The following is a 27500-nucleotide window of genomic DNA, read 5'->3' on the forward strand; positions in this document are numbered from 1 at the left end:
TATGACCTTCAGATAGACACATTTGTAAGTAATGTCAAAGTCCTCAGTTTTGGATGAATGTGTCTCCTAATCCCTGATCCTGTCCCTTCATGACCTCTGTGGACAGACGTCTTACATCCTCCATAACTATGGGACACAAGGAGTTTTTCTCTTCACAGGAAAGATTGAAGACAACCACGACCACGTGGTGAGTATAGTCCCATCTGCCTGGCCCAGTTGCTCCCTGATATCATGAAATTCTTTTACTTCATACACCCGTTGCCAACAAACGCAACCATCTCACTCAATCCATGGTACCATGGTTGTTCTTCTCTAGGTCATTAGCATTCTTGCTAATGGTACAACCATTCAGTCAAAGGCAATGTGGACGTTCGAAGCTGAGAACCTGCATTACTTTGACGTCAGTGGGTGCAGACACTCGGGTTAGTGAACCCTCTGCTTCTAATCATTTAATGCCACGATAATTTTGTTTGCAAACAATTATTAAACTCTAGCTTCTTGTCCAGATGTTGTTTATGCACCAGGATCAGTGGTGAACCTCCCAGAAATCTGTTTTACTGGAGCCTGTGACACCGCCGCCAACTTTGTCTTCTCTGAATGTGGCCCCATGGAGCGTTGCCTAGGCAACAACATGTAAATATAGTTGGTTAACATTTAGAAAAAAGAGCTAGTGTGTTTGCCTACCCCTTGCTGGCTGGCTGGCCTGCTCTGGGACTCTGGCATCACTCTACAGATTTGTATCTGAAGTTGCTTTGTGGTCATGTCTCTCCGCCTCCATCAGATGTGCGTTTGGTGCTACCTGCACTGTGACTGGTTCAACTGTCATCGGCTTTGACGTCCAAGTGAATGTTGTCCCTGACCGCTGTGCATATCAACTAATGAGTCTTGCCTCAGAACCAGACTTCCAAGTTCTGGCAAACTTCCGGGAACGCCGTCGTAGAGATGTGAGCTTTTTGGACAGTGTGACAGTGCGATTGAACGGGTCAGACCTTCACCTGGGACCATATGGGACAGTTCAGGTAAGTTACTTCTAGAGTTGATCAAATATCATGCAGTTACAGGATCTACGCACTAGTTTTATTATATCAACTACTAACTGGCCCACCTCGACAAAGCTCTCGGTCAGTGGGTCAGTCTTTGTTGCTACTCTTGCCATGGTTGTAAAATGCGGGTCATGGCTGAAAGAATGAGATCGCAAACCCAAGCAGGAGAGAGGCTGGTGTCTCCCTGAGGGACGAGGTGAGTGGCAGAGTCTGTGTTAAGCTGCACAATGAGGTGTTCCAGGCAGGTGGGAGGAGGTTGTGGGGCAGGCTGAGGTCCAGGTGGAGGTGGAGGTCTGGGAACACCTCGGGAACCCCATACAGGGGCATAGCATGGGCTCCCCTGCTGTAACTGGAACCTCCATTACCAGGCTTCAGATAAGTGGCAATAATTGGTCTTGTAGTTCCGATGCAATCCTGCCCACCTCCATGGAGGCAGAAAGGTTGGAACAGTGAGCTCAGTGGCCTCACTCCTGATCATATTTGGGCAGCTTACATGAAACAGAGAGTCCAGAATCAGCTGGTGTGACAGTCCACAACCTCTAAACCCCAGAACATGACTATGGCCTACATCGGTGTGTCCTAACTGTGTTTCTCTGCTTTGATGCAGATGGGCACCACTGCACTGCTCCTCGACGGTCCATTTCAAGCGGTTCAAAATATTGAGCTCTTGAAAGACCAAAGTGGTGTCATGGCCAAAGTGCCACTCGCCGACTACACCATTTATCTCTTCTTTGATGGAGACACCACACATATCAGATTGGAAGGTACTGAGAAACAAACTCGCCGCTCTCTCCTCTTTAACTTTGAAAAAACAAAACAAAGAAAACTCCAAGACTCCTTTTGAGAAACGCCCTCATTAATTTGGCGTGTCAAGTTTCAGCCTCTAGCCTTTAGAGAGTCAGAGGCCATCAGAGTTTTGGCGTGCCTTTTCTTGTTTTATTTTACCGACAGCTGGTCTTTACTGACCCCCATTCTCTCTTGAACCTGAATGTGTCCAGGAAATGACAACACTGTCCCGTCTCTGCTGGGTTTGTGTGGCAACTCCACAGTCCACCAGTCAAAGATCAGTGCTGATAGTTCCAGCGGGTGAGACCTCAACCACAACCTCAATTGTCCCCACAAGGCATCCTGGAAGAGGGGAGGGCAGCAGGTCTGACCTTGTGCTATTTGTTGCCCCCTAGCTGTGAGACACAGTACTCAGACCCTGAAGACACTACAATCGACTGCAACTTGATGGTTGAACGGTGAGCAGGAACTGTCACCCCTGTGGTCTCTGACATGTTACATCACAAGCTTAATGTCATGTGATGTGAGGAAGCTAAACTTGTTCTCTCTCTCTCCTCATTTGTGCAACAGCTGTAACCTCCTGAGGGAGGCACCCTTTGCCGACTGTAACATTGACCCGGAACCGTATATCACCGCCTGCACTGAAAACTTGTGCAAATATCCTGCAGTGGACAGTTTCAGTTGTGACTTCCTGGAGAGCTACGCCAGAGTCTGCAGCCTGTACAACAACATCATCGCGGACAGCTGGAGGACAACAACCGGCTGCTGTAGGAAATATTCCACCTGTTACAGTCAAAGACTGATTGTTCCTATGGTTTGATCAGAAAGAATGTAATCAGCTTAACGAGGGCATTCATGAATAGGGCAACCTGCTATTCATGTTCAGATAAACAGCATCTGGTCCAAATCAATAACAGCCTCAGGCTCGTGTCCCGGCATGACTAACAAATAATAGCGTGTATTGTTTAGCTGAAGCACAGAGCTGCTAGCATGATTTAGGGTGTGTCCACAGCAAACTTGAATGAGCTGTTCGATTACATACAAAGCCAAAGCAAAGATGCTGTTGGGCGTCAGGTGACACACGTCATGCTTCCACTTTGCAAGTTGAACATATCAAACTTTGGGTGCGAATCCTCGGAGCCTATCAGCACTCCACCCTCTCTTAATGTCACTGACACCCTGTTGGTGTATGTCACTCCTGTAATGAAATTCCTTTGGTGTGGGAACGGCTGTGTCCTCACGTCTCTGTGTCTCTCCCAGCATCCTCCGGGGGCTTCTGTCAGGACAGGGTCTGCACCCATAACGAGTTCTGTGCTGAGACAGAGGACGGGGACCCCGCCTGCTTCTGTCGGGCCATATTTGCCGCCCCGTTGAGATCATCAAACATGTTTGGTACGACAACTGTGACGACCACTGAGCTGATTTAAGGCGACCGGTGTGAATCGTGACTCTTTGATGCTGTGCTGCTCAGGTCAGCTGAAGGCCTGCGATCAGGGCGGAGCTTCACTGACTCTGGTCGGTTGTCTCCTGGAGGAAAAAGGTATTGACTACTCTGACTTACACCTGAACAACGAGACCTGCCAAGGTCATCTGGATGAGGACACTCACATGGTGACCTTCAGCTTCAACAGCCGCAGCACCTGTGGGGTGGTGGTTACGGTGGGTGGTGGTCACTCTTAGCAAGCAGGTTTCAATGCATCGTGAACTGCAGCTGAGTCCGTCCTGTGACCCTGCAGGCCAATGACAGCCACGTCATCTACACCAACACCATCCAGATGCTGAACAGCTCGTCTGACATCGTCACTCCTGAGGTCAGCATGGACTTCTCCTGTGTCCACGCTCAGCCGGACATCAAGACCGTGTTCTTCAGAATCATAGACAAGTGTGTGATGGCTGGATAAAGTTCATGAATATTAACATGGAATTAGTCACCTCTCTTAAGCTGTTTGTGTTCTGCAGCTCTGTTGTCCTCAACGTCACGTCTGGACCTTGGGACTACCTTCTGAGCATGGTGGTCTACAGTGATGCGGACCGCACACAAGTTGTGGACTTGAGCACTGACATTGAGATGGACCAGAAGGTCTGGGTGGAGCTGATGGCCGATGGGCTGGATGGAAACTTGGTTGCCGTGGTGACCGACTCCTGCTATGCAACCAATGAATCATCAACCTCGGCGAGTTTGAGATATGAGCTGATCGATGGAGGGTGAGACACACACAGAGCTGATTGGATGAGTAGACATGCTCTCCGCTAATATGTCCCCTGTGGTTTCCTGTTTGTGAGCAGCTGTGGGACTTCTGCTGACCAGACGGTGATGGTGGAGGGCAACGGAAAAGGAACGTCCAACTACTTCTCCTTCAAAATGTTCCAGTTCTTCGGGAACTCTGGAGACGTCTACCTGCACTGCAGGGTGGAGCTGTGCATCAAAGAGAACAACAACTGTGTCCCGGTACGACTCCTGAACACAACACCCACTCCCCAAGTGGACCAGTCAGAACCGCTTTGGTCCAAAATCATTGTGTTGGTCTGACAGTTGGACTTGGTGTGTGTGTGTGTGTGTGTGTGTGTGTGTGTGTGTGTGTGTGTGTGTTCCAGACATGTAACGGAGGCGATCGGAGACGCAGATCTGTGGACTTGGACTATGAGGAGGAGGCGGTGGCCTTCATCAGCATGACCTGGACTAACTAGGGACAGCTGGATGTTCTTGGTGCTGATGAGTCCAATTCTGGTCTCCGTCCCTCAAACACCAATCAGACACCGTTCAGCAGCTGCTGCTAGAAGCAGGTGGCGACATCTTCTGGTGGAATACCAGTAGTGAACATGTTTGACTGCTGGAAGTTCTCCAGTCAAACATGGAGGTTCTACTCAGATGGACTTCAGACTCTCTTCTCAGGTCGTTACCATGGCGACTGACAGGCTGTCGACCATCTCCTGGACTCCTTCTTCGTCCTGATCCACATGCTGGATGCCTGATTTACAGACTCACTAAACCACTTTTATCAAACCACATTTGATCCACCTTTCTTTTGAACCTTTCCTCTCCTGACTGTATTTAGATGTCTTTTTAAACAGCTTTAACATTTTGTCTTTCATGTGTGACACAATATCAAAGTAATAAGATACAAATGAGGAGGACAGCAGCTGCTGAGGGGAGGCGTTGCTTTTGTCCTGCTGCAAACGTGAGATTAAACATCAGAAACTTCTCTCTGGTCTCCATTTTTACAGAAGTTACTGTGAAAATTCTTTTGTAAAAATGCTATAAATACCTTTGAGATACCTGCAGGATTGCCAATTGAAGCACAAAGACCGCTAAAGAAGTCCTGAAAATATGATTGAGCTGTGCACCTATAAAGTAGATTGACAACAAGATGACGATGGTAAGTTGTGGCTGCCATGATCTTCACATGCACACAAAGTATATTAAAACGACAGTTTTGTTTTTTTGACAACTTAATATATAATATGAGAAACACCTACCCGTGACCTCACAAATAAAAATGAACTGCGTTGGCCGGGAATCGAACCCGGGTCAACTGCTTGGAAGGCAGCTATGCTAACCACTATACCACCAACGCCTGTCACACACGGTGTGACTCACTGTTCATCATCTGTATAGCCTCGTGGAGGCCTGATCCTGCGTGTGTGTTGGCGCTTGCGTTGAAGCCAATACGCTCCTCTGAAGCGTAAACCACAATAAGACACAAAAAACAGAGTTTGGTCTGTTTTTTGTGTCTTATTGTGGTTTCTGGTGTGCTCAGCTGTCCTACCCGCGTGGCAGCGCCGTTGCTCCCTCGTGCATTTCGGTGGAGGAGCTGTTTTACCGGCTCAGCTAAGCTAAGCGAGATACGGCAGCTACTCTGTCAGCTTGCACTGTAGAGCATGCTAGCACCGCCGTGGGAGAGTAGCGGCGGGGACCAAGCAGGCGAGGGCTGCTGGTGTTGGAGAGAAACAAGGAGCGGACAGATGTCTGTGTAGGTTCTCATTCATCCAGGTCATCGTAGATCGAAGCGAAGTAAAATCTGGTCAACTGGACCAAGATAAACTTACGTCCAGTTGACCAGATTTTACTTCGCTTCGATCTAAGGAGCGGACAGGTGCGCTTCTCACCTTCTTCCGCCAGGTGGCGAGCTTTACCCCGCGTGAGTCGTCACGAGCCTGATTGAGTGACGGCAGGAGAGGCACGAGTCCCCCCATTCACACACTCAGGCGTACGCGTAACAATGATGACGTGGTTCGGTGAAAACAGGAGTAAGTCGTGGCTTGTTGCCAGCATTGTCGTCAACATGAAGTCATGAAGAGTAAATGAACTTTATTGTCACCGGTGATGGTCAAAGCTCTGAACAAAAAGCTCCTGCGTTGGCCGGGAATCGAACCCGGGTCAACTGCTTGGAAGGCAGCTATGCTCACCACTATACCACCAACGCATGTCAAAGCGATCAATTAGCATCACGTCGAAGGCGAGCGGGATCGTGAATCTGGCTCTATTCTTCTCTGCTCTGGTTTACTGAAGCCACCACAGCTCCCAGGTCCGTCCAGAACCTCACCAGAACCACCACTGAACTAAGCAATGAGTGTGAATATCTGCTGCCTCCATTGCTACTGAGGCGAACTGTTCATAGCTGAGTTTGAGGTTCGTTTCAAAAGCTAATGCTAACAGTAGAAACTGACTCGTCGGCCTCTAAAATGAAAGTCCCTGCGTTGGCCGGGAATCGAACCCGGGTCAACTGCTTGGAAGGCAGCTATGCTCACCACTATACCACCAACGCCCATGTATATGAGGCCCAGTACAAAGATCTGTAGCAGACCGAGCCCGGTTTAGGAGGCAGAGTAGGGATCCTTTTCCTTGAGGAATTTTCTAGAAAATTCTGTTCAGTTCCCATAAGAACATCTGTAAGTGGGGCGCCCCCATGGCGGGAACTCCTGGTCACCGCCACATTTTCAAATCTTTTATCACCCGCATCATGAGGGTCCAGGCCCTGATGGCGGTCTACCGCCTGCCTAGCACCGCCCACACCCACAGATCAGTCCCAGGCTCTGGGGGCACCCATCAGCTGATGGCGTTCTACTGTTCCACAGTCACTGAGGCTCCAGCCACGCCCACTTTCAGGGAAAATCTTTTATTGCCCATCAATACAACAGACTGTTGTGGGTTGGAGGTTAGCCGCCCTGGGCTGCTAGCGTGGTCCGGTGGGGGACCCTAAGGGCCACCTGGGGTCCCAGACCAGAGTTTGAACACGGCACTTGGAGACAGCTGTTCATTTCGCGTGTTGATCGTGGTTCATGAAGGGGCGGAGCCAACCGGCGTCACAGGTAGGGTGGGAGTGGGCCAGGTAAAGAATGTCATGTCCTGTGAGGCGTCTGCCCAGCAGCGTAATCGATGATGGCGATCGATTAATTCTGATTTTGTTATCGCACAGCGGCCATCGCCATGGTAACAGATCAGTCACACCGCGGGTCTCTGTCTTCATTCACCTCCCCCCTCTGGTAGCAGCCGTCAGCCAATCACCTGCAGGCTCCCACGCCTCCTGCCCCCCCACCTCACCTCCCCTCTGCGCCAATCAGACTGCTCACCCAGCGCGTGCCGCACGCCACTGCGGGCGGCGCCAACAGCGCAGACACGACGGAGGGCACGAGCCCCCCCCCCCCCCCCCGAACATCAGGCTGTACCCCTGCCACCTCCCCCGCCCCCTCCTCTTACCCTGCTGAGGAAGACGCACGTACCCCCCCCCCCCCCCCCCCCCCCCCCGCTTCCCTCCCCTGCAGGGGCTCTGCTTCCTCCTCGCGACCTGGCTAATTTAACGCCTCTCCCTCTCCCTCCTTCCCGCCTCGCGCTCGCTTGTGCCAAGCCCAGGTGATTATCCATCCGCCCCCCGTTACCACCCCCACCCCCACCTTCTCTCCTCTGTACTGACAAATCCCTCCCGGTGCTCCTCTCTCCCCCCCTCCTCTCTCCGTCTCCTTCCCCGCCAGCCATGATCCGTGGCGGGCTAATTCCCAGACGGTCTTCTTCCTCTTCTCCTCCTTCCTCCTTTTTTCCTCATCACCCTCTTCCTCCTCCTCCTCCTCCTCCTCCTCCTCGCGGGCCCGGTAAGTAGCAGCATCACACGCCGTCCATCTTCTCGCGTCTCTCCTCCTCTCGCTGTCCGACTGCATGCTGCGTTCACGCTATTTATCGGTTGTTATCGGCGCTGTTTTTTTTTCTGATTGACCCCCCTCCCTCCCTCTTCCTTCCTCACCTCCCTCACTGTGCCCGAGGGGGAGGAGGGAGGAGGGGGGTTTAATGTGTCGCCTGGGAGAGCCGTTTCCCCTTCGCGGCCGGTGGCCACTGTGACCTTCTGTCGGGGCTCGCGCCGCCCGCTTGACCAGACAGGGTAATTAGTTACGCCTCGAGGGAGCGATGGGGGGGGGGGGGGGAGACACACACACACACACACACACACACACACACACACACACACGACACATTTTCACACTGGCTGCGCACATGCACATATACGCACACACACACACACACACACACACACACACACACACACACACTCCAGGCGAGACACATTTTGTTTCCTGCCACAAAGCCACACAAGTGGGAGCACACACACGTCTCCCTCACTCACACACGTCTCTCTCTCTCTCACTCACACACACACAGTCTCACACACGCACACACGTCTCTCTCCCACTCACTCACACACACACACACTCACACACAGAGTCACACATTCTCACACACACACATCTCTTTCTCCAGCTGGCCATCTCTCTCCTAACACACTCACACACAGTCACACAGTCTCACACACACACACTCACGCACAGTCACACACAAACAGACATACAGTCTCACACACACCTCTTTCTCTGACAAAAAACACACACACCACATTCTCACACACACACGCAGTGAGTGGGAGGCTATTACAGCCAGCACGTGTGTGAGGGAACAAGAGGGTCAGAGGTCACCTGACCTACTGTGTTTTAGGCAGCAGGTACAATGTCACATTCACACCACACGTGTTTGTGACGTTCGCCATTTTAGATCAGATGTGGCGTGGCGATATCAGTGGTTGGCGTCTCTTTGTCGATGTAAGTGGTGACATCAGTGGAAGCAGCATTGAGACCGCCGGCAGCACGCCGCTGTCAGAGGGAACGCTCGTCTGGTTCTGGAGTGAATGTGTCTGTGGAACCGTGAGGCTAACACCAGACTAACTGACTGTTTGAAAAAGCGCCACGCTCGTCGTCCAATCACACGGGAGGAGGGGCCAGACAAGAACCGCAAAGACCAGCCACCCAGCATGGGGGTGCTGGTTCCGTCTCTTGTGTTACCGTCGTCATCACATCTACAGGTGGACGCTGGATGGGGGGTCTTGGTAGGTAGCTAGCGCCTCCTCGGGGGCTGCAATGTCCCAGCATTCAAATCTTCTCAACTGAATTAAAAAGGTGGTGCCTCATCGTCCGGTAAACGCACGCCGGCGTCTTCCTGCTCCGACTGGAAACGTGGCGCTGAAAGTTTCAGTTCATTGCTTTGACCAAAAGGGGCGTGTCTGTTGATGTCACATGCGCACCTGGAGGATCCTCCTGCGCTGTTGTCAAGAGTTTTGTTGAGTCGGAACCTCAGGTGTCAAATCAATCAATCAATCAATCAATCAATCAATCAATCAATCAAATCACCAGCTGACTGAAGAAGTGTAGAAAAATTCACACAGTTCGAGAAGGCTGTGGCAGGTGCATCATGGGAAGTAAAGTGCCATCCAGCTTCAGCTCATGACGGTTTCAGGTTAGCCGTGTGACATCATCTGTGACATCACTCAGCAGCTCTGACACGTCACATTGATGAGTCACGTCACAACTCAATGATCTTTGACTTGTTTTTGTCTGCAGAGCGAAACCTGACGGCTGCAGACGACTAACAGCTCACCAGTCTCCTTGTGAGCGTGAGTGTGTGTCTGTGTGTGCGCGAGTGTGTGGGGTCATGTCGGGCATGACCAGCGGCGTGTGTGTGGAGAGCGATCTCTCCTCTATGCTCCAGAGAAGCTCTGGCTCCTCCCACCATCACCCGAATCACCATGGATACGGTGGACAGGGGCAGGTGAGTCGTCCAGGAGAGAAATGATGGAACCTTCCAGGCTGAGCTTCCTCTGGCTGAACCGCTCCAGCACCTCGTAGCTTTGGTGGATCAACTGCACGGGCAAGCTGGGCCCTCCCAGCGCCGTCACCCTGACAGACGTCACCGCTAGCTAGATGATGTTCGCATGCTTGCTGCACAGCCTAGCTTCCTGTTTTCAAAGACGCCTCTTTAAGTTGGGTGTCCCTGCAGTTGTGGCAACGCCGCTGTCGTCGTGGCTCAGCTCTGGCTGTAGGACCTTGCCTGAGTCAGAATTAGTAGTCGACAGTATTTCCTTTTTCAGTGGGGGAAACTGACCTCAGCCGTCAAGGCGCTCCCCTCAGCACGGTGGTCTACACCAGCTAACGCTAACAGCTGCACTTTAGCATTCATGGCTGTTCTACTGTAATGTTCCGTGTGTACCGAGTGTATTAGCACGCTACAGAGCGAGCGTTGGTCCTGTGCGTTGATCGGACTGCTATTGATCGAGTATTGGTGTGGGTTGCAGGTGTCGAGCCTCGCTCCCATGCTGGACTACACCACAGAGATGGACCGCTACCGCTCCTCCATCGCCAGCTTCTACAAGACCAACGTCAACATGAACATGAATGTCACAAACTTTCCTCAGTCTGCAAAACTGGCAGCTCGTTTGGCGGCAGCCACGCCCATCTTCCCTCCTGCCGCCACCAGACTGGGTGCTATGGCGACAGCGCCATGGGGTTGCCATGATAACATGAACATGAACATGAACCACCCAGCGGCCATGTTCTGGGGCCGGCCCAAAGCTGTGGCAGCGGCCCCAACACATCACCACCACCACCCACATCACCCCTCTGCGACGCCGGCGGGTCACATGACCTCCTCACACCCTCAAAGTTCCAGCTTGCACCAAGGTGGCGGCGGGACAGGAGGGGGAGGAGGTGGTGGGAGCAGTGAGGGGGGAGGAACTGAAAAACACGGACATGCTGCCACTTCACTTCCTGTCACACAAGGAGCAGCACACCATCACCCCATGGCGCCTAGTAACGGAAACTTCCTCCCTGGTTACAGTGGTGGGACAGACTGCGGCATGAACAAGCAGGCACACGCCCACCCGGACATGATGGGCCTATCAGAGGGAGGGAGCTGTAATGGGGGAGGGGTGATGGGAAGCAGCTTCTTAGGGGGGCTGGGACTACCCCCTGGGGTCATCGTCATGGCAATGGGGTCGGCAGGGGGTGGGATCTCAGACACCAGCAGCGCCTTCCAGATGACGAGCAGCCAGCGGGTGCTAACGGACTGCCAACAGCATGCCAACTCCTCCCCCTGCCCCTCCTCCTCACCCTCATCCTCAGGGGTGACGGCAGGGGGCGTGGTCCTGTCGTCGTCATCATCTTCGTCGGGAGCGGTGGCCAAGAGGAAGAGAAAGCGGTGTGGCGTGTGCGGGCCGTGCAGGCGGCTGATCAACTGTGGTGTCTGCTCGTCCTGCCGCAACAGGAAGACGGGTCACCAGATCTGCAAATTCAGGAAGTGCGAGGAGTTGAAGAAGAAGCCAGGGGGAGGAGGGGGAGGGGCACTGGAGGTGAGAGTCATGCCTTGTTGCTGCGTTGTGTTAAAACTTTCCTCCTCGAGTCCCAAGAACAAACCTCACAACCTCACAAACCTTTGCTGGTCATCTGGGAGGAGGGTCCAGATCATAATCAGACGCTACTGAGCGTGTGTGCTGGCACTACATGTACACTCCACATTTAGGGTGTGTCAGGTTGCATTAACACCTCCAGGGCACAAGTGGGCGCCGTGCAAGGTAGACAAAGTGCAGCAAGCAGTTGCATTAGCAGAGTGGTCATGCTATGGCTAAGCTAGGCAACCTACACTGGAGCCTTCATCATTAATTCAGCATAGCGATTGGTTCTGCACTCACTGCTGTCGACACAGGGAAGGGCGTGGCACCCGAGCTAGCGTAGCTACCTACTGACGTGCTGGTTCCACTCCATGTGGACATGAGAGGTTGGAAACAGACATTTCATGACAGTTTCGCAGCTGTTAGCATCAGTCTCCATTAGCTTCAAGCTACATGCACATGGCTGGCTCTTCCTGCACTCTGGAGTCACTAAAAAGTGATGGAGGAGGGAAAAAACATCTTTGTGAGTGTTTGAAAGGCAAAACACACTTTGTGGTTGCTGGGCAACAAAGACGTCAACGGCTACTTTAACTTCAGTGTTGGATGTAGCCAAGCTCATGAGCTCCATCCATGCAACTGTTAGCTTAGCTTTGTTAGCTTATCTGACTGCTAACACTTTGTCACTCAGCGGCTCTGAGATCATGAGAACAAGTGGAACAAGTTAGCTCAAGTTCTTGTTCTGCCACCTTTGTGAGGACCTTAGGCTGGTCAGGAAGCTGCTCTCGCAAGACAGGTTGGAATGCTTTCAACAAAAGAGAGTCCTCTTAAGTGTAGCTGGAGAGAGAGAGGTGTGTGTGTGTGTGTGTGTGTGTGTGTTGGCTCACTGAACCCAGATCACTGCCAGTGAGGCTGCGAGGCATCACTTGCCCTGCTGAGCGTGTGTGTGTCTGAACGCTGTGCAGATGGTGGGTGGTGAAAAGAGAGAGCGTGTCCCTGCTGAGCGTCTGGCAGGCAGCCAACACACACACACACACACACACACACACACACACACACTGATCCTCTGCGATACAGCGAGGGGAGCGGGAAAGATTTCCGTTATCTACAACTGTGTGTGAATAAGAATTAGTGGAGATCAATATTTTATCGGCAGCAGCGTTCGACCCCACTGACGACGCTATACGTCTCTAAATGATCACTAATGATTCCATCAGTGCCAACACACTCACACACACACCGACACATCGTATGTGTCGGTGTGTGTGTGAGTGAGAGAGAGAGATGGTGAATTAGCGGTGGTAATCTCCCTCAATTACGCACTAATTGGACCTGTGGAGGCAAGTGACAGCAGTGTGTGTGTGTGTGTTAGCAGGTGGTTTCACACTCTTGCCTCATCTCTCTCCCGTTGTCTTTGATGTCAACCCTGACAGACAGTGAACTTTAGACAGTAAAAACTTGGTTTTGTTCACTGTTAAAGTTGAAATCACATTAAAACGTTGGGGGGGGGGGGGCATTCCAGCAAAAGCCTGCTCTTTAGCTGTTAGCAGAGAAGAAGAAGAAGACGAAGAGGCGTCATCAAGATGGCACATCACTTTAAAAATGTGGCTGAGGTCCCGCGACTGTCAATGCCTCAGTGCCACTCCAACTAACGCCCAGTTCCTTCTTCTGTCTCTCTTCCATAGCGGCCGCCATCCGTCCCGACTGGCGAGGCTTTTCGCTGGTTCTTCTAGCTGTCCCGCTCACGGCAACAGGAAGTGACACACAAATGCACCGCAAATGGGGCTTGGAGAAATCGTACTGTGTTGAGCGGTTCAAGACTAACAAATCCAACCTCATCGGGAGCAGGTAACTGGCGAGGAGGACGGAGGCAGCTTGGTCATGGCCAGCAAGAATCCCCGGTCAGAAGCTAATCCACCCTCCCACTGCAACCAGTCCTTAGCATTAGCATCACACACCACATGTCTGATTAGTCAAACAAATCACGTGAGGCTGTCATCGCCTGACCAACCAGCGCTCAGTAGGAGTGGAGAGGTCATTTTCCATCGACCAGTAGCTAGCGAGCTACATTCACAGCGGTCTGTTTTTGCGAAGCCCTCCTCAGGGGTCCTAGTAGCCACCAACACGCCTTTCACCTGCTGGCTAGCAGGATAAACAAGACACAAATGGCCAAAACAGCTAACAACACAATAATCTGGCCCAGCCAACGTCGAAGCGCTCACAGCGCCCCAGTTGCCTCTCCAGGCTCTCATGGTGTGGTTACTGGCGAGACCAAGAATATGTTCGACTGAACCACCGTTCACGGTCTGCCCAGCACCAGATGGCAAACACACAGTTAGCAACTAGCTAACTGAGCATTTCACTGCTAAAGATTCAGAGTTTCCCCTCAAAAGTTGGTAGAGAAGAAAACCCGAGCTAAAAGACAGCGAGCAGGCGACGGAGCAGGAATCGAACCTGATAGAGAAACCTGCTAAATGATCCAGAATTCGCTGAAACAAGCAGCCGTGGACGTGGCACAGCAGGCTACCAACACGACTGTGTGGGGGTTTGCCACCGGCACCACCCGCCTTCCTCACCTGTGATCAGGCTGCTTCCTCCTCCTCTTCCTGCCAGTGTCACCGGATCACAACCGGTCCGGTCTTGAGTCGACGGCTACAATTTGACCAAAACCTGACGACGATTTAACCTCAACGGAGAAACTTGGCCACAGAAGGAGTCCAAACTGACCTCAGCAGGGACTGATCCAGGACTGTTATCAAGGACTACAAATTCACCCCAGTAGGACTACAATTACCACATCACTGTTAGCTGTCTCTCCTGTCTACCTCCTCCAGACTTGATGTTGTGGGCTGATCGAGCTGCTTCTAAACTCTCTCGACGGTCCAGAGCTGAGGTACGTCTGGTGGATTCTGGCGGTGAAACCTATCTGTGTGGGACTGTTTTGTCTTCTGGCTCCGGGAGCAGCCAGACTGGACTCCAGACCGTTCTCAGGGCGCACTCACGGCTGGCGCAGCCAAAGCTGGACTAACTGACTTTGTTGTACCATCAATCGATTTGTCATCTGATGGTGAAACACATTCCAATATCTAAGATCACCAACCTCAGCTGGACCCCAGAGAGAGTTCAGAACCAGTGGCTGTTCCTCTATAGTAGCGCACGGCGGTGCCCGACCCTGGACCCACCGCGGAGCTCCTGGTGGAACTGTGGATCCTTCAGGAGCTCAGATGTGAACATTCCACATTAAAACATGTCATTTCCAACACGCCTGTGTTCTGTGTCACCTTGATTAGACAGTATGGTTGTTCTGGTCGCAGTCAGCCAGAGAACGTGGCTCTGCTTGAGAGGAAGTCAGGAATTCTGAATGTGTGGGTTGGCATACAGACTTTGGGACTAGGGGGGTCTGGTTTTCTGAGGTCCAGGTGGTTCTGACCCGTCATTTAGGTCATTTCAGGAGTCTGACTGAGTAGTTTCTCTGTTTCCACGTCTGTCAGCGACCCCACTTGCTTCTGCGATTGGTCCAGAGGGGATCTGGGACCTCCCACTTGTTGACAGCGGTAGAGCGAAGGTTCACGCTCTCGCCAAACGAGTTCTCACCAAGCCCACCGCCGCCAGCTCCCAGTTTTTACAGTCCTGGAGGATGTATCCGGGGCGTCGCCCCCAGGAGGTGCAATGACTCTTCTGACCAAAACTTCCTTGGCTGGGTCTCTGCCGCCACACCAAGTTTGGTGAAAACCGGCCTCAACGTTTTTGTGTTATCATGTAAACGGAGTAACGCCACCGGTCACATGACCCCAGCAGTGGAGGGCTGAAACGCTCTCATCTTGTTCAGATGTTTGTGATGTCAGAAGGTTCACCTGAGTGCCACCAACATGTCACCCGCCACAGACATGTTGGAAATACTGGTGTTTATTTGTTGTGTGTCAGGAGGACGGCACGTGGCGGCACCGACAGCTCAGGAGGACGTTCGTCTTCTGTCTCGTGTGCTGAATTCTAATAAAGAGCGCTGGGCGGAGAGCAGGAGGAACACAGATGTCAGCCGATTGCGTCATGCAACACGGCACACGATAACACGAGTGCAGGCGTGAAGATGAGCAGGGCGTCTCAGAGCGCTTGTGGGAAACAAGATGGAGGGTTTGTGTTTGTGAGGACCCACTGGAGTGTTGGTCATTCCAAACTTGCTGAGACCTTCGGCGGTGTTCTAGGGTCCAGATGGATTCATGGGTTCAGATCAGACGCAGGAGAACTCTTCAGGTCCTCACACAGGCAGCTGCTCCGCGCGCGCATGTGTGTGTGTGTGTGTGTGTGGTCTTGTCATCTCAGTAATGTCGTTGCTATCACAGAGACAGAGAAGCTGGTTGTCCTTGACGACGGGCCGCCCTGTTGCCTGGCAACAGTGCTAACAATGGGCCCACCGTCAGTGTTCTAGAATGTGGGCGTGGCCTGAGCGAGCGGGGGAGGAGAGGCAGAGTCTCGGCACAGCTGCGATGGGAGTGATCAGAGTGAAGCAGGACAGCAGTGGTGAACATGAAGACACCCGGGATGTGCTGGAGCGTCCTCGTGTTGTGGTCACACCATGTGACTTGTTCCCACAACTTGTGGCCACAAGTTGTAGCTTGTTCCCACGACGCGATCATTTTTGGCTCCTGTTAGCCCCGTCCAGCCTTGCTGGGCCTCCAGCAGAGGACGGGGCTCCACTCCAGGTCTCCTCAGCAGGGAGGAGGAGAACCGTGTCTCCATCTAGTGGTGGGAACTCCAACTGCAGTGAATATTAATTCCCCAGCTCTACAATTCTAGTTCCATTTGGCAGACGCCCAAGGAGAACCTTAGTCACATGACCAAGTGCTTCAGGTCTGACTGAACCCTGGAGAAACGGTGGAGTCCCTCAGCAAGTCTTCGTGCTGAGGAGCCTTCTTCTCAAGGACCCTTGAGTTCAACCTGCTACTGCCGAGGAGGTCATGTGATCTGTGTGTCTGTCAGCAGGTTTACACACTAAGAGACTGATTTGCACCAAACCTGCTGGAGGGGCGGAGCCTGGGCCCTCCTAAAGAACATGAACCACAATACAAGTAGGAGTTTCCATTTATTAAAAGTGTGACGATTCATGATGAGAACAACCTGCAGTTGGGGAACATTTCAGAAGCACCTCCACACACCAACAAGCCCCGCCCCTTCCCCTCCATCCTTCCACATTAAAGCTCTAGTGGCAATATTTCTTTCATTATCAGCATGTCGCGCAATAAAACGGCGCAGGGGGCGTGTCTGGAGCCTGACTGACCCCGATGACCCAGTTTAGGATCAACGGTCTGCAAGTAAAAGTATCCAATCACACACGTCTCCAGCGACCACGTGGCTCTTTCACAGCATTTTCACGTACTAGCACCATGGAGCTCATGCTGGCGGTGCCTGTCGGTAAGGTTACACACACGACAAGGCTGAAAGGAGGCGGAGCCCAGGCTAACAGCCAACGATGGGGCGGATCCGTTTGACATAACGGACATTAGTTTGGTTGGGTCACCGTGGAGGTCTGACCTCGTAGCCTCGTCAGCATCCCCACTCAGGGTAACCAGCGTGTGCCATAACCCTGCAGACAGACCCGTGATCACATGACCTCCTCGCCAGACGTTCTAACACTGATTTGATTGGTCGGCTCAAAAGCAAATTAAGACGCAACACTGCAATTTGGTCCATTTTTCTTCCTGAAAGCAAAACTCTGGGACTCCTGATTGGCTGCACCCGATCAACTCAGTCCAAGTGTGTCAGACGTCTTCCAGCTCGTTTGAATAAAGCTTTATTGCTCCAGTCAGCTGAGACGATAAAAATATAAATAACCATCAGTCATTTGGACCGTTCACAGCACCGCCCTGCATCAGAAAACCTGCGTCAGCCAAGGACTCGAACACACCTGATCTCTTTAGACAGAACACAAATAAAAATAAAACATTTCAACTTTCAACGTCTCTTTTCACGTCAGGGGCGTGTCGGATGTGTGCGGTCCAGACGCCGCCACGGTCGTTGGCGGATGTGCGGGCGTCACCAGCAGAGCGCCACTGGTTCTCGAGGGGCCGCGAGGAAGAGGGGACGTGATTGTCTGTGTGTCTGGAGTCGGCCGGGAACGGCGAGCTGCGAGTGGCCTCAAAGACTGTCTGATGTTTGGAGGGTGGCACCAGGTGGTCTGAGTCAAGCTCACAGCCCCTCTGTGAACTCTGCAGGGCGGGGCCAGAGTCAGGGGGCGGGGACACATGGTTCAAGTGTCTGTGTACGCTGGCGGGGAACGATGGAACATCGTGACGGTCGGTCAGCCCTGAGTCTGTGGAAGAGAGCTGGTCAACAGGAGGGAGGAGCCTCAAAGGGAAAAGCCCTTCTGACAGTTTCTCCCGGGGGGGGGCGTTTCTGGCTGAGTGGAGAGGGGAGGGCAGGGTTTGCGTCCTGGCATCAGTGGAGGAAAGTGAAGCCGGCGTGAGGTCAGCAGAGAGACTGCCGGTAGACTCGAGGTCACTGGGAGTCCTGTGACCTCGGGAGGTAGAGTGGGTGTGAGCCGGCGGACAGCAGGAGTTCACAACAGACGGCGGCGCTTCCTGTGAGCTCGCACGGACGGAACGTGACAGTGGTGACGAATCATCCAGACATGGCGAGCGAGCGGCACCGCACAATGAAGCCTTAGGAAGCGAGGAGTGGAGGCCACAGCTGGAAGTTGGTTCGCAGGTGGTGAGGTGGGCAGGGGAGGGCGAGCTGGTCGACGCCTGCTCACCTGTGAAAGGTAACCTCAACACAGAGACGGGAGGGATGAACGGGTCTCCTTGCGAGGGGGTGGGGTTTAAATGGGGACCATCTCCAGGTAACAGGCTCCCAGCATGTTTGTGCTTTAAAGGTGGCGGAATGTTTCTGTAGTATGACTGAAGGGGGGCGGCTTGTTTAAAAAGGGGAGGGGCATCCCACATCACCTTCAGTGGCGGGGGAAAGGAAGTGTGGCACGGCGGCGTTTTCACTGACCATTCATCCAGTGTGACTTCACACTGACCCGTTGAAGTGGCTTTCCTGGTACCGGATGAGCAACTGGGCTCAAAGTTTGAGGAAGGGTCACTTGTGGGCGGAGTCATTCCCTCCAAGTCACTGAGGATGGTGGCGAGCAAGCTGGTGTCAGATGTTAAGGCTGCTGAGTTCTTCTCATCGGAAGCGTTCTGTGGATCTCCCCGAGCGCTGCCATTCGCACTCGCTGCCGTTTGATCAGATGACTTTGACTCTGCCTCTCCGATTGGTCCTTGTGCATCTAAAAGTGGTTCTGTAGCGTCAGTGCGGCGTCCCAGCAGCGACCCACTGTCGTTCTCCATGTCGACGTCATGATCGCTGTTGTCGATGGCGACTGGGTCGGCGGGCTTGTACCGGCGTTCCGTTTCAGACTCGTCAGACCCTCGGTCCAGGATGTCTACAGGAAGCTCACCGATGTCTGCGTCCATGGCCCCGCCCACAATGGCTGAGTGCACTGACGGGAGAGGAGGGAGATCTGAGAAGTCGATGGTCTGCTGGCTGCTGAGCGGGCTGCTGCTGCTGGCGGCGCTGTCATGGCTGCTGTCACTGTCCAGGGTGATGATCACTGGCGAGCTGACGGAGACAAATGAAACACAACGGCGCCGAACTCAATGATTCAGCTGAGTCACACGAAACTTCTGGGGCGAAGACGACTATTGGTTTCCTACCTGTTGTGTTGCGTCTTGCGGTACCGCCCCCGGCGGCGCTTGCGGGCGGGGTGCTGCGCTGGATCAGAAGTGACAGTTCCCTCGTAGATGATCTCCACGCTGGGACTGCGCTCGGCTCGGCACTTCCTGCTGCTGGACGACACAGACAGGAAACACAGCGACACCACATTCAGGCGGACCTAACATGGGTTGGCGTTTTGACTCATCACTCACGGTGACGTCATGTGACCATAACCGTGTTTTGATTCATCATATAAGAGCGAGACTTCCAGAAAGAGTGTTCATGTACAGATCTCACCTCTCGACATTGCCCCGCCCCCTCCGCTCACGCCGCCTCTCCCGGCGCCGGCTGCCACCTGGCCTCCAGCTTGGGTCCTTGTTGTGGTCCAGGTGGCGGCTCTTGTACTTCCTCTTCCCGCTGGGCTTTTCACTGTGGCGAGCGTTGCCGTCACCAGAGGAAAGTGATGGCGGCGTCGGTGGTGTTTGTGGCGGCGGTGATGACAGCTGAGGGGAGGAGCAGATGGGTGAGGAGGAAGGGGAGGAGATGGAGGAGGTGAGAGGGGACACCTGGGAGCAGTATTGCCAGTGAGGGTCCAGTGGGCTGGGCAGCGGCGAGCCAGACTCACTGCTGGAGTGAAATGGCGAGGGTGAGTGGGAGCGGCGCCGCATCATGGCGGGATAAATGGAGCGGTTGGGGTTGTGAAAGGTGCCCCTTTTCCTCAGATGATCGCAGCTCTTGTCACGCCCCCTCCTCTGCCTCTTCCTCCTCCTCCTCTTCTCTCTTGCTGGGTTGCCACTGGGCGACTTCCTGTCTCTCTCCCTCTCCAGCAGCACCGGGCTGAGCGAGCACACAGAATCCCGGCTTCGCCCCGAACACGAGGCTGCTTGTGAGCGCCGCCCGGTTGGCTCCACCTCTTTCTCTTTCAGACTGGCTTCCTGCTGGCAGGCGCCAGATGTTGAGGGTGGTATTATGGCTAGAGAGGAAAAGGGAGGAGTCTTCTCTTCTGTGTCTTGCTCCTCCTTCTTCTGTTGCTCCTCCTCCTCCTTCTTCTGTTGCTCCTCCTCCTCAGTGTCAGACGACAGCTGCACCAGCTCTGGCGTGCGCTCTGCTATCGGCTTCTTGTATCCAACAATCAGACATTCTTCCTCTCCCTCCTCCTCTTTCTCTCCTCCCCCCTCATTGGCTGCCTCCTGTGGGGCGGGGCTGAATGGCAGCGGCGCTACAGAACAGGAGGGCTCAGCTGTGGAGTAGGAGGGTCCTGGCGTCTCATCGTCCCAGACTGACAGATTGAGGCAACTTCCTGTATGGATGATGTCGTCGTTAGCGCCCTCCGCCCTTCCCAGCTCTGCCCTTCCTCTGGCCCGCCGCTCCTCTTCCTCCTCGCCTTCAGAGATGGCGATGACGGAGCTGCTGTCAGAGCTGCTGCTCGAGCCGCCCAGCTCCATGGCAGTGTCGGGCGGCTCGTATACCGCCTGCAGGTCGTAGTTCTCCAGGCTGAGTGGCGAGCGGGCGAAGCTGACCAGCTCATGCATGAAGTGGTCCGTGCGGGCCAATAGGAAAGGCCGCAGCTCCTCTTCGGTGAAAGGCGTGTCCTCCAGGCCGTGGCGTGAGAGGCGAGCCATGATAATGCGCTGGACAATGTCCACTAGCGAGTCATGGGCGCCATACAGAACCGTGAGCTCACGCTGCAACCAGGGGCGGAGTCTGTTCAGTTGGACAGGGTTACGGTGGAAGGTCTCCGCTGTGACATCATTTTGCTGGTGGGTGCCGGTAACCCCGGCAACCCCACGAACACGGATGCCGCTGCGGTAGAGAGCCCGGCGGAAAGCCACTGTTTCTCTCTCTCTTAGGCTCCGCACCGTTCCACCTTCCCGCTGTAGGCGCCGCCTTGCCGCCAGACGGGTCATCAGCCGCCGCGTTGCCCGGTCATTTGGGAACACAGGTGCCCCTTCGAGGCCCACCAGGCCTTCAAACATCACGCCACGGTCCGCCAAGTCTGCCCCACCCCTCATCCTAGGCTCCGCCAGGTCCTCGCCCTCCTCGCTGTCTCTCGCCATGGCAGGAGACACAGCTGGATGATGAGGGACAGGAGGAAGAGGAAGGCGTGGGGAATGTAGGTACCACTCCCACACGCCCGCCCCCTCCTCCACACTCCTGCCGCTGCCACCACCGTCCCGCCCCCTTCGCTCCCTCCTCTGCCTCCTGGTGGTTGTTTCCCCGCCGTCAATGGCTCGGTGCCTCCTCAACATCAGCCTCATCTGATGATCGCTCCTCGCTGCTGACGCCATCGCTGCCACCATGGCAACAGTGGCAGCGACGCTGCTGTTGGCAGGCGCTGGTCGCAGCGTGTACTCCTTGAAGTCGTCCTCGGCGCGGACGGAGTGCAGGATGGAGGCGAAGGGCTGCTTGCAAAGCGGACACTCCGCCTTGTTGTGCGACCACTCCTGGATGCAGGGGAAGCAGAAGCGGTGCAGGCAGCGGTCCAGGTACGCCAAGTTGTTGAAGCGGTCCAGGCAGATAGGGCACTTGGAGTCAGGCGACGCCTCCTCTGACGCCAGGGCCGCCCGTGCAGAGGCGGAGGAGCTGGGCGGAGTTGACGTGGGAGCTTCGGAAGCCGCAGATGAAGTGGTTCTGGTATTCTTCCTCCTGCTGCTGCGGCCGCCGCCACCTTGGCTCCGCCCTTCATCCTCTGGCCGCTCGCTGGTGCTGCTGGCACCTGTGTTGTCACGCCGGCGCACGCGCAGCTTCATCCGTGTGGGAAGCATCACCTGCAAACACAGAGAAGGAGTCAGAACGACGTGGTTGGAGGGTAAGAGTGGAGCATCAGAATGCTTCTGTGGGGGTCACGTGACGGAGCTCCTCGAGGAGGTTTATCCTGACCACTCAACCCGCGTGCAGTGAACACAGCCTGGGTAGCACCTTCATGTGGGATTCCTCTGTACTCTGCTGAGCAAGCTAACAGCTAGCTAGCCTCAGGGCTAGGCTGTAACTCTGCCACACACAACTTTATTGTCCTCTCCTCGATCGACAAACAACAACCGGAAAGCGACTGAGACGCGTCGTTCGCCGCTGAGAGCGAGTCTGCTGGCGCCAGCCCGACTCCTCTCTGCTGGCTCCCACTTCAACTCCGAACGTTGGGAGCAGCCGCCGCCGATGTCTCACTGGAACGTAGCGTCACACAATCACGACCGTAACAGAAACGTCGCTGCATGCATGACGAGCAGAAACCACAGGAGGGTTTTAGCATGCTAGCCCAGTTAGCTTCCCTAACCTGAGCAGAAGCGGAGTCCCCGGCTCGCGCCGGCAGCTTCTCATTCGGGTTCTTTCGCCTCCGCCGGGTGGAGCTCCGCGCCGTGAGAGGCATCCGCCGCCACCGCGACCGTCGCTCTACCGGGCGCCGCGCTGCTATCCGTTTACACAAAACCTCCAGTTCACAACACACACATTTGTGTCGAGTGTTGTCGTCCCAACTACTACACAACCGGAGCGGAGACGGGCTGGCCGCGGTGCATGATGGGACAAGAAACATCCTTATGTGGGACAAAGATCCTAAATAACGAGGATGTGTCACGTTTTCCGTGTAAAAAATGAACAATTCAGTGATGAAGGTTCATCATTTATTCAGCACAATCTGGATTATAGGATAATAATAATAATAATAATAATAATAATAGTTGGATTCCCGATGTTCATATTTACTCTTTCTTTAGGGAACTTGTCCTCCCGTTGTCTCCATCCTTGCACCTCTTCTTCACACGTGCAGTACTTGTGTCTCTGAATGTTGCAGATGAAGGATGAGATCATATGAACTTTGTTGGCTAGCAACTAACATTCAGTCAAGAGAAGAAGCCAGTGATGAACAGAAGATGATGAGAAAAATACAACGGAGCAAAATATACAACACACCACAACACACTCCTCCACGGACAGAGGGAAATTCAGTCCCTTCTTTCCGTGAGCCATCCTTCCATAATCCTTCCATCCATCATCAATCATCCACCCATCACCCATCCATCCATCATTTAGCCATCCATCGTTCTTCCATCAGCCATCCAACTTCCATCTATCCATCCCAGCTTTCACGGGTGTTCCCGGGGAGGGTAGCCTAGTTGTCGGGCTCCACCTAGAGGTGAAGTGAGCGGTTTTAAGGAGGAGTGACACGTCTTCCGCCGGACTGGGTGACAGATCGCGTAGCGCTTCTAGCGGCCTGGAGGGCAGCAGCGGGAGGAACCGACTATTGGATGACATCGCGTCTGTAGACGATGGCCGGACCTGAGTAACCCGGCGTGAATCTTTCCTCTCCACACGAAGACTGCGGTCAGCTCACCTTTCGACCCCGGCTGAAACGTTTTACTGTGTTTAAAAAAAATCCTAGCAGACAGCTCTCTGGAGCACAAGATGGCGGTGTTGTAGCGGGAAAAGAGGGGTAGAAGAAGACGAGCAAGTTACAGTCACACGAGTCCGGTGTGTTTGCGTGAATGTGAGCCGGGTTCAGTGGGACGATGGTGACCTTCAGCCGGCGCACCGTGGACGAGCTCCATTCTGTGGTACATACACGACCCATGTGCTCGTTCAGCCAGCTAGCTGGCACCGCTAGCTAGTTAGCTAGCGGTGCCAGCTAGCCTGAGCCACACTCTGGTCTGATTTCAGCAACTTGTGGAATAAAACCAGCAGTGGAAATGTGTTTCTGTGTCTTTCCAATGTGTTCACTTTCCAATCATTTGAGGAGTAATTTTGATTTCTCAGCGAATTTTGTGAGACGTGAAAGGTTTAAGGTCATGAAGCCAAAAAACATTCTTTGGGTCATAAATGGGTTGGTTCATCAATACACAGGTAGCGGAATGGCAACATTTGTCTGAATTGACTCAATGGACCTCCCATCACAATGTTGATATTCAAAGTGAAGCGACAGGACTGTCTCAGTGAATGTTGGGTTAGTTTGTGGTGGCCGTGTCAGGAATGTGGACGGCTCGGTGGTGCAGTGGTCCTCACTGTGGCCTCACAGCAAGAAGGTTCCGCGTTCGAGTCCCGGCTCGGGCGCGGGATCTTTCTGGGTGAGGTTTCTCCATGTTCTCCCTGTTCCTGCTGGGTTCTCTCTGGTACTCCAGCTTCCTCCACAGTCCAAAGACATCAAGAGGGACCAGGTTAATCCAGACTCTAAATTGACCGTAGGCGTGGCTGGGAGAGACAATGGTTGTCTGTCTCTATGTGTTGGTCCTGTGATGGACTGGCGACCTGTCCAGGGTGAACCCCACCTCTCGCCCATAGCCGCTGGGATAGGCTCCACCCCCCCGCGACCCTTACTAGTAAGGAGTAAACGGTAGACGATGGATGGATGGTGTCAGGAATGTGTCGTTGGTTTGGTGGTGGTTTGGAACTCTCCTCTCCTTCCATCTTGTTGACAGGTTGTTGGTGGAAGTCGTGTTTCCAGCTGTGGTGCTCCAGCTGTTAGTTTCTCTGACTCTCCTGTCTGATAGAAATGTCTCATCATTACCTGTCCAGTGGTTGCAGGGGGTAATTTCTCCCTCTTCCTTGTCTCGTAGGTCATGCTGGCTGTTGCGATCTTGTCTTGGTCATATGTGATCTACGCCAGCAGGATTGCTTCTCATTGGCTGCTGGAGAAGAGGACCGCCCCCCTGCGACAAGACTGACAGATGTATCTTCATAACGTATGTGGCGGCCTGGTTGGTATTTATTAGCGAGCTAGCCCTCTCCACCTGAGTGGCACATTCTGGTCCCTGCATAGCTTTCTTGGTGGGTGTTCAGGACCGTTGCCATGGAAATCTTGACTTCAACGTTCATAAATCATAGTCCTTTGTAACAGATTAAAATTCAAGACTGTAGAAGATCAGACTGTAAAGGAGAAGAAACATCAACAGACCATACAGTTTCATTACGTTAGCATTAGCACATTAGAATGAAGCTGATGTTACATGATGAGAGGAAGTCTTGGGTGTTTGTTCGCGAGTCCGCTGGTGCTCATTACCACAATGAATGAAACTACAAACATGGATCCAGGAAATCGCCATGACAACATGTCTTTGAAGGCGGTAAAACTGCAGAAGCTTTTATTTTGTAGTTTAGTCATGAAAAGAAGAATGAACACAAACTCACACACACCAGCTTATGGCATGTGTGTCCTCTGATGTATTCGGTAATTAAGAGCCCTGACAGACACACACACACATTTGTATTGTGTAAGTCTTTGATGTGTGTGTGTCCTCAGATATGCAAATACTGTCAACAGAATGGGTGAGTGAACGAGGGCGAGTGAGCTCCAGGAGAGAGAGAGGGCCAGGGAGAGAGAGAGAGAGGAGAGGCTCTTGAGGTGAGGAGGAGGACTCTCACTCTCATCTGTAATTAAAATCTGGGTTCGCATCTTCTTGTTGTTTCGCCTCCAAAAGCCTGAGTGGAAAAAACTGGGGCATCATTACACCTGGAGAGAGAGAATATCCCTCCATCATCCCTCCATCATCCCTCCATCATCCCTCCATCCATCCATCCCTCCATCCATCCCTCCATCATCCCTCCATCCATCCCTCCATCCATCCCTCCATCATCCATCCATCCCTCCATCCATCCCTCCATCATCCCTCCATCATCCCTCCATCCATCCATCCCTCCATCCATCCCTCCATCATCCATCATCCCTCCATCATCCCTCCATCATCCCTCCATCATCCCTCCATCCATCCATCCCTCCATCCATCCCTCCATCCATCCATCCCTCCATCCATCCCTCCATCCATCCATCCCTCCATCCATCCCTCCATCATCCCTCCATCCATCCCTCCATCCATCCCTCCATCATCCCTCCATCCATCATCCCTCCATCCATCCATCCATCATCCCTCCATCATCCCTCCATCATCCCTCCATCCATCCATCCCTCCATCATCCCTCCATCATCCCTCCATCATCCCTCCATCCATCATCCCTCCATCCATCCATCCCTCCATCCATCCCTCCATCATCCCTCCATCCATCATCCCTCCATCCATCCATCCATCATCCCTCCATCATCCCTCCATCATCCCTCCATCCATCCATCCCTCCATCATCCCTCCATCCATCCATCCCTCCATCCATCCCTCCATCATCCCTCCATCATCCCTCCATCCATCCATCCCTCCATCCATCCCTCCATCATCCCTCCATCATCCCTCCATCCATCCATCCCTCCATCCATCCCTCCATCATCCCTCCATCCATCCATCCCTCCATCATCCCTCCATCCATCCATCCCTCCATCATCCCTCCATCCATCCATCCCTCCATCCATCCCTCCATCCATCCATCCCTCCATCCATCCCTCCATCATCCCTCCATCTATCTATCTGTCTATCTATCTATCATCCATCTATCATCTATCTATTTATCATCTATCTATCTATCATCCATCTATCATCTATCTATCTATCATCTATCTATCTATCATCTATCTATCTATCTATCATCTATCCATCCCTCCATCCATCCATCCCTCCATCTATCCATCCATCCATCCCTCCATCCATCCATCCCTCCATCTATCCATCCATCCCTCCATCATCCCTCCATCCATCCATCCCTCCATCCATCCCTCCATCATCCCTCCATCATCCCTCCATCCATCCATCCCTCCATCCATCCCTCCATCTATCCATCCCTCCATCCATCCCTCCATCTATCCCTCCATCCATCCATATCATCCATCTATCTATCTATCTATCATCTATCATCCATCCATCTATCATCTATCCATCTATCTATCTATCATCTATCTATCATCTATCTATCATCTATCTATCTATCTATCATCTATCTATCATCTATCTATCATCTATCATTATCTATCTATCTATCATCTATCTATCATCTATCTATCTATCATCTATCTATCATCTATCCATCTATCATTATCTATCATCTATCTATCATCTATCTATCTATCTATCTATCCATCATCTATCTAACATCTATCTATCTATCTATCTATCATCTATCTATCATCTATCTATCTATCTGTCATCTATCTATCATCTATCTATCTATCATTATCTATCATCTATCTATCGTCTATCTATCGTCTATCTATCTATCTATCTATCTATCATCTATCTATCTATCATCTATCTATCATCTATCTATCATTATCTATCTATCTATCAATCTATCTATCTATCTATCATCCATCTATCATCTATCCATCTATCTATCTATCTATCTATCTATCATCTATCTATCTATCATCTATCCATCTATATCTATCCATCTATCTATCTATCTATCTATCATC

At 52.9% G+C, this 27500-nt stretch overlaps 3 protein-coding genes, 1 long non-coding RNA gene and 3 other non-coding genes across 11 annotated transcripts in view; 3 read left to right on the top strand and 4 right to left on the bottom strand.

Annotated features, from left to right (window-relative positions):
• Positions 1–361: 361 nt before the first annotated feature.
• Positions 362–4870, top strand: LOC147239015 (alpha-tectorin-like). Its single transcript, XM_086196580.1, has 13 exons — positions 362–404; positions 525–633; positions 782–1019; positions 1651–1807; positions 2042–2129; positions 2225–2287; positions 2400–2596; positions 3090–3221; positions 3301–3488; positions 3566–3711; positions 3789–4034; positions 4116–4278; positions 4425–4870. The coding sequence occupies exons 1-13, from the start codon at positions 362–364 to the stop codon at positions 4515–4517; spliced, it is 1863 nt and encodes a 620-aa protein (XP_086052706.1). The 3' UTR covers positions 4518–4870.
• Positions 4871–5332: 462 nt separating this feature from the next.
• On the bottom strand, positions 5333–5404 carry trnag-ucc (transfer RNA glycine (anticodon UCC)). Its single transcript has one exon. It is a non-coding gene; the product is annotated as a tRNA-Gly (tRNA).
• Positions 5405–6181: 777 nt separating this feature from the next.
• Positions 6182–6253, bottom strand: trnag-ucc (transfer RNA glycine (anticodon UCC)). Its single transcript has one exon. It is a non-coding gene; the product is annotated as a tRNA-Gly (tRNA).
• A 270-nt stretch (positions 6254–6523) lies between these two features.
• Positions 6524–6595, bottom strand: trnag-ucc (transfer RNA glycine (anticodon UCC)). Its single transcript has one exon. It is a non-coding gene; the product is annotated as a tRNA-Gly (tRNA).
• A 1033-nt stretch (positions 6596–7628) lies between these two features.
• On the top strand, positions 7629–14781 carry LOC147239019 (uncharacterized). 3 transcript variants are annotated; one of them, XM_086196777.1, is made up of 4 exons: positions 7629–7680; positions 9708–9915; positions 10439–11491; positions 13213–14781. In XM_086196777.1, the coding sequence occupies exons 2-4, from the start codon at positions 9799–9801 to the stop codon at positions 13258–13260; spliced, it is 1218 nt and encodes a 405-aa protein (XP_086052903.1). In that variant the 5' UTR covers positions 7629–7680; positions 9708–9798; the 3' UTR covers positions 13261–14781. The 3 variants fall into 3 exon arrangements, with proteins under 3 accessions (XP_086052903.1, XP_086052901.1, XP_086052902.1); XM_086196775.1 differs by lacking the exon at positions 7629–7680 and adding an exon at positions 7718–7916; XM_086196776.1 differs by lacking the exon at positions 7629–7680 and adding an exon at positions 8305–9603.
• A 1843-nt stretch (positions 14782–16624) lies between these two features.
• LOC147239020 (uncharacterized) lies at positions 16625–22750 on the bottom strand. Of its 3 annotated transcripts, none has more exons than XM_086196741.1 (4): positions 22667–22750; positions 19520–21990; positions 19222–19353; positions 16625–19126 (listed from the first exon to the last, which is right to left on the bottom strand). In XM_086196741.1, exons 2-4 carry the CDS (start codon positions 21985–21987, stop codon positions 17470–17472), a joined length of 4257 nt encoding a protein of 1418 aa, XP_086052867.1. In that variant the 5' UTR covers positions 21988–21990; positions 22667–22750; the 3' UTR covers positions 16625–17469. The 3 variants fall into 3 exon arrangements, with proteins under 3 accessions (XP_086052867.1, XP_086052866.1, XP_086052865.1); XM_086196740.1 differs by having other exon boundaries at positions 19222–19350; positions 22494–22718; XM_086196739.1 differs by having other exon boundaries at positions 22494–22718.
• A 637-nt stretch (positions 22751–23387) lies between these two features.
• LOC147239021 (uncharacterized) overlaps positions 23388–27500 on the top strand; it is a 20717-nt gene continuing 16604 nt past the window's right edge. The window contains exons 1-2 of the long non-coding RNA XR_015111720.1: positions 23388–23769; positions 24766–24891. This is a non-coding gene — a long non-coding RNA (uncharacterized LOC147239021). The remainder of the gene's footprint in view (positions 23770–24765; positions 24892–27500) is intronic.

Source organism: Aulostomus chinensis, chromosome 24 (assembly GCF_037954235.1).
Source record: "Aulostomus chinensis isolate RoL2024-O1b breed Wild chromosome 24, RoL_Achi_v1.0, whole genome shotgun sequence".
NCBI classification, from domain to species: Eukaryota; Metazoa; Chordata; class Actinopteri; order Syngnathiformes; family Aulostomidae; genus Aulostomus; species Aulostomus chinensis.

What these genes read in the sequence shown, in the direction of transcription:
- LOC147239015 (XM_086196580.1), top strand. Translation starts at nt 362, where the DNA reads ATGTGGACGTTCGAAGCTGAGAACCTGCATTACTTTGACGTCA. An exon ending in GACCATATGGGACAGTTCAG is followed by an intron (nt 1,020 to 1,650) that starts GTAAGTTACTTC and finishes GCTTTGATGCAG; the next exon opens with ATGGGCACCACTGCACTGCT. An exon ending in TGCAACTTGATGGTTGAACG is followed by an intron (nt 2,288 to 2,399) that starts GTGAGCAGGAAC and finishes TTTGTGCAACAG; the next exon opens with CTGTAACCTCCTGAGGGAGG.
- LOC147239019 (XM_086196777.1), top strand. Translation starts at nt 9,799, where the DNA reads ATGTCGGGCATGACCAGCGGCGTGTGTGTGGAGAGCGATCTCTCCTCT. An exon ending in GATACGGTGGACAGGGGCAG is followed by an intron (nt 9,916 to 10,438) that starts GTGAGTCGTCCA and finishes TGTGGGTTGCAG; the next exon opens with GTGTCGAGCCTCGCTCCCAT. An exon ending in GAGGGGGAGGGGCACTGGAG is followed by an intron (nt 11,492 to 13,212) that starts GTGAGAGTCATG and finishes TCTCTTCCATAG; the next exon opens with CGGCCGCCATCCGTCCCGAC.
- LOC147239020 (XM_086196739.1), bottom strand. Translation starts at nt 22,586, where the DNA reads ATGCCTCTCACGGCGCGGAGCTCCACCCGGCGGAGGCGAAAGAACCCG. An exon ending in GGGCGGGGCAATGTCGAGAG is followed by an intron (nt 19,354 to 19,519) that starts GTGAGATCTGTA and finishes TGTGTCGTCCAG; the next exon opens with CAGCAGGAAGTGCCGAGCCG. An exon ending in CGCAAGACGCAACACAACAG is followed by an intron (nt 19,127 to 19,221) that starts GTAGGAAACCAA and finishes TGTCTCCGTCAG; the next exon opens with CTCGCCAGTGATCATCACCC.